Source organism: Malurus melanocephalus, unplaced genomic scaffold, assembly GCF_030028575.1.
Source record: "Malurus melanocephalus ecotype Western Australia unplaced genomic scaffold, MMel_1.1 scaffold_580, whole genome shotgun sequence".
Lineage (NCBI taxonomy): Eukaryota > Metazoa > Chordata > Aves > Passeriformes > Maluridae > Malurus > Malurus melanocephalus.
Window position 1 is genome coordinate 59,412 of NW_026623812.1, and position 10,364 is coordinate 69,775.

At 37.7% G+C, this 10,364-nt stretch overlaps 1 protein-coding gene across 4 annotated transcripts in view; it reads left to right on the forward strand.

Annotated features, from left to right (window-relative positions):
* The window catches only part of ANO5 (anoctamin 5), a 42,237-nt gene that overhangs the window by 10,065 nt on the left and 21,808 nt on the right, over nt 1-10,364 (forward strand). For 2 of the 4 annotated variants that reach the window (XM_057382695.1, XM_057382697.1), the window contains 4 exons: nt 1,684-1,754; nt 6,446-6,493; nt 9,145-9,189; nt 10,186-10,299. In XM_057382695.1, coding sequence (XP_057238678.1) covers nt 1,684-1,754; nt 6,446-6,493; nt 9,145-9,189; nt 10,186-10,299 — 278 coding nt within the window. The remainder of the gene's footprint in view (nt 1-1,683; nt 1,755-6,445; nt 6,494-9,144; nt 9,190-10,185; nt 10,300-10,364) is intronic. The other 2 variants (XM_057382696.1, XM_057382698.1) reach the window with 2 other exon arrangements.

The window sequence follows — 10,364 nt, forward strand, 5'->3', positions numbered from 1 at the left end:
TTGATATCACAAATGAGCCAGGCTTTTTACAGAGTGATTTGCAAGTCAATTTTTGGCTCTCTGCTGGTTAAGGGAGGTTTCGCTTTCTGGGCATTTCCCTTCCTGTGCTTGGTGCAGTTCTGGGATGGGGCCTCTGCAGCTTCCTGAGTGATTTGGGTGTGCACTGTTGTGTTCTGGTGATGTGTTTTACAAGGAGGGAACACACTTAGTTTGTTGTACCTTTTGGTTCATACACGTTTTGCGTTCTTTTTTTACCTTCTCCTGTGCTGCCCTGGAGTTATTTGGATTTATTTCAGAGCTACCAAGAAGATTTCCTTCCACAAGTTGCACGGGTATTCAGCTGTGGTGATGGGAAAGTGTTTTAAATGAGGAACTCTGAATTATATTTGCTCTGAGGTTAGACTTTCACAACTGCAGGCGAGATGAAATCCGGCAAAAAAAACCAAAAAAACCCACACGGAGGCATTGAATCAGTTCAAGTTCCCTCAGCAGCGTGGGCAATGGGATGTTGTGGCTGCAGGGATGAGGTGCCACGCTGCTCCTGGTTTAAAATCAGAGAGTTGTGGGACAAAAAGTTTGGGTTTTCTTCTGCTGGGCCCTGGGCTTGTTCCCCTGTCCCAGGGTTTGGGCAGTGCAGCGTGGTGGGGATGCTCCTGCTCTTTATCCCTGTGTTCAGCTCATATCTGCAGCATTCAGGAATTTGTTACATTTTATGTGCCACTGCTCGGTTTCTCATCATATCAGGTGTCTGGTTGTAAATTACAGAGACCRTTTTCTGTAAGTGAACTTAGAGGAAGAAAATTGCAGGAAACAAGATGCTCTCAAGCTGTACTTGGTTATATATTTTTGAAGAACCAGTTTATTTCCAACTTGGATGCAATTTTGACATCAAATATTTGATGTTCAGGGGCACAAACCCAGCCAGGGTCTCAATCCAATTTGAGATTATGAAGGTACTAAATATGATTCCCCCTTAACATTAAGGCTTTACTAACAGTGTACTTGGTGAAATGACTGTATTTGTGGAAGAGTCATGTTGGAGTTCACTACTGCTGTTAAAATGAAGGCATGGTTTTTTGTTTGGTTTGTTTTATCATTGTTGCTGCTTTGGAGTTGCTTTTATTTATTTTTTTAGGTTTTGTGGTTTTTTTTCCAAACAATAAGCTTAGTAATTAAGTTCATGTTATTAATCTTGATCCTGTTATGTCTCCATTATGTGGGCATCCGTAATCTTGAGGTTACGCATCATTAAAACCTCTTAGCAAAAAAAAATCACACTCTAATTTGATTTCTAGCAAACAATCCCATAGGTGATTGAACTTCCATAACCAAGGCAGCAAAGGTYTGAGTGTGAGACCCTCTTAGACCTGGTTGAAATTTGAGACAAGAAAGATATGTGATGACCACAGGTTTTTTTCTGTCCTGGTTAAAAATTATATTCCTGTGATGCAAGGTGACACTAAGGTAGTGCAAGTGAGTATATTGTGTCTTGCAGCACTTTTTCATCTCCAAAGAACCACTCCTGAAGATTTTATGTTATGTATTATGAGTATTATGAATTTTGTTTTCCCTATTTTACTTGTTCATAGTTCCACGCCTTCAAGCTCCACATAATTTTCAGATACAACAGCATTTTAAAATAAGGAATGTATTTATATGAATCTCTTCTTCAATGTTCCTTAGGGGAAGAATGCAATGGACCTTTATGTGAAACTGTTTCAACTTCAGGATCAGAAATCCCGAGCAGCTCTGAGGTAAGGTACAGTATGGATGGGGTTAGTTCATGTACTGTTGGTAGGAATGAAGAAGAATGGCTCCTGTGAAAAAAACAATTAGTTTTAAAACTAATATTTCTTTTAGATTGTCTTATACCTCTTTTTTATCCATGGAAACATTTTCTTCCTGTATTGTTTTGAAAGAGCAAAATCATGAATGTACCCCTGACACTCAGTGAGTCTCAGGAGAGACTTTCCAGTGTGAGCTTAATGGTGTCCCCAGTGTCAGCCTTGGAAGGAGAATCACACAATCTTTAAATGCTTTGGCAACTGGAAAAACATAATRTTTCCTCACATTTCCTCATGGAATGCTTTGTTTTGTGCTGCGTGTCGTGTTGCTGACCTGCTGGTCGTATCATCCCAGTATTTTCATAAATGCACCAGTTCCATCTTAAAACTTGTCCATATGTTCACCCTRTTCCCTTCTGGATCTGCTGTAGGGGTTGTACTCATCAGAATTTTTGGTGAACAGCCGTACCAAGTGCTTCCCTGAGCAATGGGCAATGCTCTGCAGTTGGTGTGTGAATCCTCACCATGATGAGTGATTCTGAGCTAATCAAAGTGTCTCTGCCCATTTCACCAAAACTTGGAAAGAGTCACTTCATGACTTAGAACACAGGAAAAGGCAGGAAAATGGGAGAACCAGGACAGCAACACCTGTCCTGTGTGTAGAGATGTGGGATTTGAACCTTGTTTGAAGGGTGAAAGGGTGGGAAAAGGAGGCTTTKATCTTCAGCACATTCATGTCTGGGAAAAACATATCTGGTTATCCTCCCAAAAATCTCTCTTTGGTAACTTCATGCAGCCTTTTCTCTTGTTTTCTACTTTGATGTTTCCTTACATAATTATTTTTCTTCATAATTTGTTATTAAAAATCACACAGTGTTGTCCTGTTAGCAATATCAGTAAGTTATTGATGAGTTGGGAGCTTTGTTTTGTTGTTTTCATTGCTCCCTCTGAGACAGCTTGTTTGGTCTTTGTTTCTGCAGCTCAGCTGGTTCTCTGATGTTTGCTTTCATTTAAATTAGCACTTCCCTGAGCTTTGCCCTATCCTGCCCAATGTTCCATTTTCATTTATCTGATTTTTTTTTCTTTCTGTACATTAGCCAGACAGAAAGTAACAGAGTTATTCTTGATCTTCTTGCCGAGTTTCACACTCCTCAGCCATGACAGGCTTAGTTCTTGATGATTTATATCCCAGAACTCAGGTTCAGTCTATACTTRAAAATTTTTCACTAATTCATTCCARTAGTAAGATAGCCTCTAATATTTATGGGATTTTTTCCCATATCATGCTGATCTCTTGTTGTTGGCACCATTTCTGTATAAACTGGAAGAATTTCTTTTCCATTGGGAAAGAGTTAAATGAACTTACACTCAGGTCACCACTTCATTATGCTCAGGCTGTCTTTTCTTTTGGAAGAGAAAAAATGTAATATCCAGTATATTTGTGTTCAGCAGAACAGAGTGAAAGCTAAGGCCTTATTGTTGGTTTAACAGCAGAGGAGGAAAAAAAAAATCTAAAAATTAAATTTAGATTTAATATGGAGAGCAAAAACATTACCCATCCATAATTCAGTGGTTGAGGTTTTTTTTTTTTTCTTTCTTTCATAATCTGCAAAAGAAATACATGAGATGGATGTAAGGAATGATGCAAGTCAAACAAAAAGTGAAGAGCAGTTGGTAGTGAAGCCTGCCAAGATATATACAAAAGCTGGATGAAGTCCAGGGCTCAAAAAGCATTTGAGCACCAATCAATGGTGCATTTGGTCCCTCATGATTTTGCTTTCTTRCCTCTTTCACCTTGAATTTTTTATTGTTTTTAAAATCTGCTTCTTCTTGAGTCTCATTTTTCTCATCCTTTAATCTACCACAGGGGCAAAAGAAATGAGATCACTTGGAGTTCAACAGCTTTTCRTATCCCATACTCGTTCTTAGAGCATTAATCATTTCTAGATGCTTTGTCATGCAGGGAGGCAGGGAGGTGTTTTCAGCAAACAGCATACTGGAGGAGGGGGAAAAAAGGGATGTGATGGGGATGTTTTAAAATAAGTGCTTTAATGGGGACTGCTTGAAATGAAATCCTTGTTAAATCAGGGATGCACAGCCACTCTGGTAGGGATGCTGTCCTAAGTGAATCCCTGTGAAGAACAAACCTGAATCAGCCTTTATGGAGTTCCTGCTCTGAAAGTCCTTTCAAACAAATGGGAAAATGAATGAAATAAAACTCGAGAAATATTTTTTTTTTTTCTTCTGCGTTTTGTGCAGAGTGCTAGAAAAATCTGTAACAGTGTGTCTGCTCAGGGATATTGTAATGAGTTGTTCCAGTTACAAAGTAAATGAARATGAAACCACTGACAAAAGAGAATTCCTGTGCTTAAGAGGAAAGAAAATCACTCGTTTCAAGATTGGAAGAAAGGTTAAAAAATTGAATTTGTGTTAAATTTGGGATAAGTGTAAAATCAACGCATATTTTGTGCAAGACTGAATTACTGAATTTGTAGTTTATCAATGCCTGTAGAGGTCTGTCTGTACAGAGGACTGTTTTTTATTCCAATTAAGAAGTACAAAGTAATTTTAAATGTCTGYTTGGTATGAACGTGGACTCTGCCTCATAAAAGGCAGGTGACTGCACTGCTCAGTGAGAATGCAGGAATGTGCCCTCTTCTGCTGTGAGCAGTTACAAGTTGATTTTGCACAGTCAGACATTGAATTTTTACCTTTCTGGTCATTACACACCAGTGAAATTCTTACAAAAAAAATCCTGTCAATCAGGGTTTTCCATAATGTATCTTGATGATAAGAAAATCTGAGAACAAGGTGCAGGTTAGCAGAGGTAAGTTGGCAGAGCTCCATCAAATTCATTAAACAATGCATTTTTAAAATTTGGCTTATCACAGATTGTTGTCTTTCTTTCAGTGCAGSAGGTGCTGCAGGTGTTCAAATCTAATTGTTTGGGGCTTTTTTTTTCTGAAGAAACACCATCATAATGTACATTATGCCTGTTCACTTTTTGATTCAGACTGGCGGATTTTCAAGTAGAGAAATGTAAAAATACCAATGTTAATATTGCAAAGATGGACCAAGCAGGTTTCAAAATCTAGAAAATAGAAGCAGACAGAAATGTTTCAGTGTGGATGGGGTGGGAATGGGTGAAATGCAGAGATCAGGAGCTGTAGGGCAGTGCTGAAATGCCAGGCTGTGCTGTCATCCATGCTCAGTTTGTACAGTACTTGTAATTTTATATAATTTGGCAGTGTATAATTGGAGAAAAACTTTCCACTGAAGTGTGTCAGCCCTTACTGATAGTGCAGGTTTTTGCAGTAGCATCACTGACACGAGGTCTAGACTTCTAAACCCAACTTATGGTAAGAGCACAGTGCAGCTATTTATATTTGCACTGTTCCTCAGGGGGATTCCTTGCCAAAAACCACATTGATCTTCCTGTGTTTATTTTACTGTGTTTGGAAAAGGACATTTTTGACTTACTTAGATAAGCAAATACCCAGAGATGGCATCATTGAGAAAGAATGTGTGTTTTACTTGATGTGCAACCAGAACAGGAGTAGAATGGTTTCTCTCAAGAAAAAAAAAAAAAAAAAAAAGGTGATAAAAGTGAAAAATATTATTTAAAAATAATAAACATTACTTTATGAAAATTTGGCTTGGGGTAATAAGCTTTTTGAAGTTCTACGACTCCAAACCAGTAAATGATGGTAGAATAATAAAATGCTGTTCATATTCTACCTCTATTGAAAGTGAGTTTATTTCCATAGAGAAGGACAATAAACTTTTTGAAGTCCTACAACTGTAAACCAGTAAATGATGGTAGAATAATAAAATTCTGCCTATGTTGAAAGTTAATTTAATTCCATAGAGAACTATTGCATTTTCATAATGCACTTGCACTGTTTGGTTGGAGTGTTAAATTCTGTCTGTGGTTTGTGTTCAAAACACCCAAAAGGAAAAATAAAACAGAAGTGGGATAAGTTATTGGCTAAGATCATTAGATGTTGAGAGGCATTCTTCATTCCAATAGCAGAGCCTGATCCCAAAGCCATGGATCAAAACTGGRAGCTGGGAAGCCCTCACTGGTCTCCAATTTACTGGTACCAATTTACCTTCTCCAAACACTGTGAGATTAAGGATTTGTTTCCTGGTGAGATTAAGGATTTGTCTCCTTGCATTCTTTTTTGCTCAGTGCACATTGTACAATTGCATTTAAAAGGTAGCTGAGTAATTRGTGTCTCATTTGTTCCAGTCACAAGCACAGCCACCTGTGCTCTTTTCTCTCTTTGATATAAAAATTAATAAAAGTACTGTTAACAGTTTGCAAACGGTRATCTGTGCCAGCTCTTTTAGGCTGTGTTTTTTTTTCTAGTGGAAATGATGAGGAATGCTGTTTAACTCTTACCAAAAATTGTAATTATTAATGCTAAAAAATCAGTCTGGAGCATATAAAAATCAGTGGTGTGGGCTGGAGATTGAGGAAGCAGAGGTTGGTTTAAACTCTATAAAAATGGACTGAAAATCCACCTGTCACTCAGAAGAGCTTTCCAGCAGCTGAAAACAGAAACTTCAATGTTTCTTCTGAATTAGCCTTTTATTTTAAAACCTCCTTTGCACCAAATGCTAACAACATTATGTTTCTCCCGTGATGCCACTGGCAGGGTCTAAGCAGCACTGAGACTACTTTACTCATCCCTGGACATCAAGTGGTAAGCAGTGAGAAGTATTCATGCTTCCTTGCATGAATTTGTGTGGCATTATGCCAAAACCGTCCCTCACCAGGAAATTTTCCAGTTTCAAGGATGCCATCCTTCTAAAACCTTTTTTTTTTTTTTTCTGGCTTGTTTAAATGCAAAAACGAATGCAGTTTTGCATTTAAAGGATAAAAGATTTAAAAGGTAAATGGAAGCAAATCGAAAGGATAACAGACAAAATTGAAAGGTGAAGCTTGGTGGTGAAAACTGGAAAGTTTGCTTTTTTTTTATGGTTGTTTTGGTTTGATGGGATTCAGGGTGTATATTCTGACTGTGGTGTTATTAACAAATGTGGGATTCCTTTTTTATCATGATGGCCTGAGGGCTCTGTGAGTCAGCATGATACTTTCAAATGTTTTAAAAGAGCAAGAAACAAACACTGACACTATTTGAAATAGATTACCTCTTTTTCTTTTTTTTTAATATTTCATTTTTTTAATATTTCATTGTAGTAAATAACAAAGAAAGGCTCAGAATAGCCACTCACTGAAATTCACAGACAAGACAACTATRTAAATTCTCAAATATATCAGAAAACTTTAAATAACCACTATTATTTTATGGAGAAAAAGTGCAAAAATGCGTTGAAGGTAACTGAAGGAAGTACATGCTGAGATGAATTAAAACTGTCTGCTTGCTTCCTTTGGGCTCTGGTGTCTTCCATTAACATGTACGCTCTCCTAGCATAATTTATTTTATTTTACTTTGTTCTGTTCCTGTTTAWTGTGTTCTTTTTACCCAGAGAGGCTTTTTATGTGCATCTGTATTTCAGTGCAAATATTTTGGTGTTTCAAACTGCTTTGAAATGCATGTTTTCAAGCGCTCAGGTTTTGATGTGGTTCAGAATTGAAGGCAAAAAAAAGCAGCTTGCAAGTTTTAGGTGCAAGAAATATGTGGGATTTTGTGGTTTTTTGAATGGGAAAGGTTAAAGTTTTGTATGCAACCTTACAGCCTGCATGAAGTACAGCTGGAAATTGGGATGGGTGGTGTTAAAGGTGTTGTTAATAGACATTTTTAAAGAGATTGAGCTCTTCAGTTGTGTGGATTCCTTCAGGGAAGAATAATGAGGAGAACTTCATGGCAAGAGACTCTCTGGTAAAATGGGAACTGAGTGCATAAACCAGAAATTTGCCATTTTGATTTTCAGGAGAGTGCCTGTGTGTTTGTAAATGTAAATGTAATGTTTGTAAATGTATTTCCAGCATTGTTTTGCTTTTGGAAATATATTTATATCATTTATATATGTGTTTATAAAGTTATGCTTAAATGTATGTATATTTATAAATATATATATTTATATTTAGCACAGCAGCACTTAAATCTGTGTGTTTTTCCTGTTTTTATTCAGTGGAAAGGAGGAATATATAAATATTCCATGCAAACTGGGGATCTGAGTGAAGGTGATAACTTTGCTTTTAAGCCATTGAATGTTTCCTMCCCTTTCAGTTATGGAGGCTTTTCTTGTATTTTGATTCAAACCTTCTATYTTTGTCCATTTCTGTATTCTGAAAGTTTTTCTGCTTAGTGGGTTGCTTATTCATAAATTACCTCGTTGCATTTTAATGTAGTTCTTTTGAATTTTTACACTGCCTGTTTTAACTCTTATTTGCCTGTGTGATTATTGATTTTATGCAGTTATTAAAATAAATACTTGGTTTGTAGACTGTATCTTTTAAGCCAGCAAAAATGTTACAAATCAACAAAATGTTGTAATTTCAGGTAGGTTTTTTGCCTGGTGTTGTAGGAGTGTGATAATGTAATTCCTTGATGTGCTGATGGGGATCATAAAAACCATTTCTTGGTGTTAATGTGACCTCTCAGCATTCCCATTACCACATCCCTGTGTTGTGACTGATGAAATGAATGGGTTCCTCCTCCTCTGATTGGTGCTGGTCACTGCTTTGTCACTGAAAATGCTACTCCAAACCACCTGCCCACAAAAAAAAAGGTCCAAAAACAGGAGAGGAAGGTGTTGAGGTCTGAACCTGCAGTCCCAGCTCTGTGGGACCTTGGGAAACCTCGAGGTGTGAGGCACTGAGTTTGTGAATGGTGTTTCTGAATGGAGGCCTTCAAGGAATTTGCAGTTTTCTGAATGAATATTAATCTGAAAAGCATTGCTCTGGGACAAGTTTCCCTGTCTTTGAGGTGTGGGTATGGAGAGGGCTGGGATGTTTGGCAGCAGAATGTGTTGGAAGAAGCTCTGGGCTGCAAGTTGAGAGTGACCTGCAAGGACACATTTCCTGTCGGGTGCATAACCAGAAACAGAAACCCCTCAGAGCCCCATAAACATATTGGGATTAAATAATCCAGGTGCACCCTGCAAAACATGTTTGGTTTTTGGGTATAGGACTAAAGCCCCGAGGGGCAGCTGCCTGCAGTGCCCAAGGCTGTTGCTGTGCCAGGGCACACATTTTTGCTATCAGAACAGATTCTGCCTTTAATTAAAAAGACATGAAAGTGATAATATCTGTGGGTGCTTTTTCTGGTGGTTGGAGGCTTTTCCCAGCTCTAGAAGGAGATTTCTCTCTCCCTGTGGTTGGGATGTGTGTGTTTGAAGCAGTTGGAGGGAAGCAGTGGTCCTGCTAACTCCTTGTTGGTTATTCCAGCAGAGTGGAAGGAAGTTCAACCTGTTCCTGAAGCGGCGCCTCAGGGTAAARCAGTGCTGGGTGCTGGCGTGGAGAGCTGCAATAATTTATAATCTGCTTCACTGGCAGCAAATTCACAGCTCTAAACACTGCTCTCTGCTTTCTAGGGAGCTCTCCTTGCATGGTGGGAGAGGGAAAAGACACTCTGAATTATCCTAWTTTTTTCCCACTCTAATAAAATAAAAAACCCAATTCAGCCCCGTGCAAATGTGCTTTGGCTGATGGGTGTGGTTGGAAAAATAGCACCAACCTTCCTCAGTGCAGAGTTGCATTTAAATTAGAATATGTGGAGAGCACTTTGCTGTGTGTACTGTACATGATTTGATATTGATATGGTAATAAATAATATAATATTACCTAATATTAATTAACTTCCCTAGCAGAGTGGGGTTGCAGCCTTTTGTTTGCCTAACAGGAATGAATTCATTACTGTGGCCTAAYGAGTGATCAAGGTGGATGTTGTTACTATGACATTCTGGCATGTTGGTCAATTAAAATATGACCTTTAATAGATCAATTACAACTCTAATTGCCCTGTTACACTGATATCTTTTATTAGATGTATTTTTTTTTTCCCATGAAAGTAAATATTTCATTTTGAAATGTCACCCCTGTATTTTTGTGAGCTGTTTTTATGTGGTTATTGCTGGGACACGTGTCTCTGTGGTTGATTTAGTGAATCTTGTTTTGTTGGGGAAAATGCATGGAATTTACATTTTGCTACCTGCTTCAAGTATTCACAAATATTGCTACACTAACATATGTATATTTATTCTTTCTCTACCAATTATTCACATGTAATGCTTGCAGAAAAAATGCAGCTAATTTTGAAATTATTTAAACCATGTCTAGCCCTCGTTAAAACTTGTGTATCTTGTATATCTTCTGCTGTAAAGAAACTGAAGAATTGTGGCAAAATTGGGAAGCTTCTTTGCCTTCTGTTATATTTCAGAGAAACAGCAATACTTTTTTTTTTAATTCATGTGCCTGTATCTTCTACAGATTGATAAAAGACATCAGAGCAAAGATTCTATTTTCTTCAGGGATGGTGTCAGGAGAATTGATTTTGTTCTCTCCTATGTGGATGATCTTAATAAGGAATGGGAAAAAAAGTTGGTAAGTTTGTCTTTTTGAAATCCTCTTCATTTTTGTCTATAATAACCTGAATGTCAATTACTAAC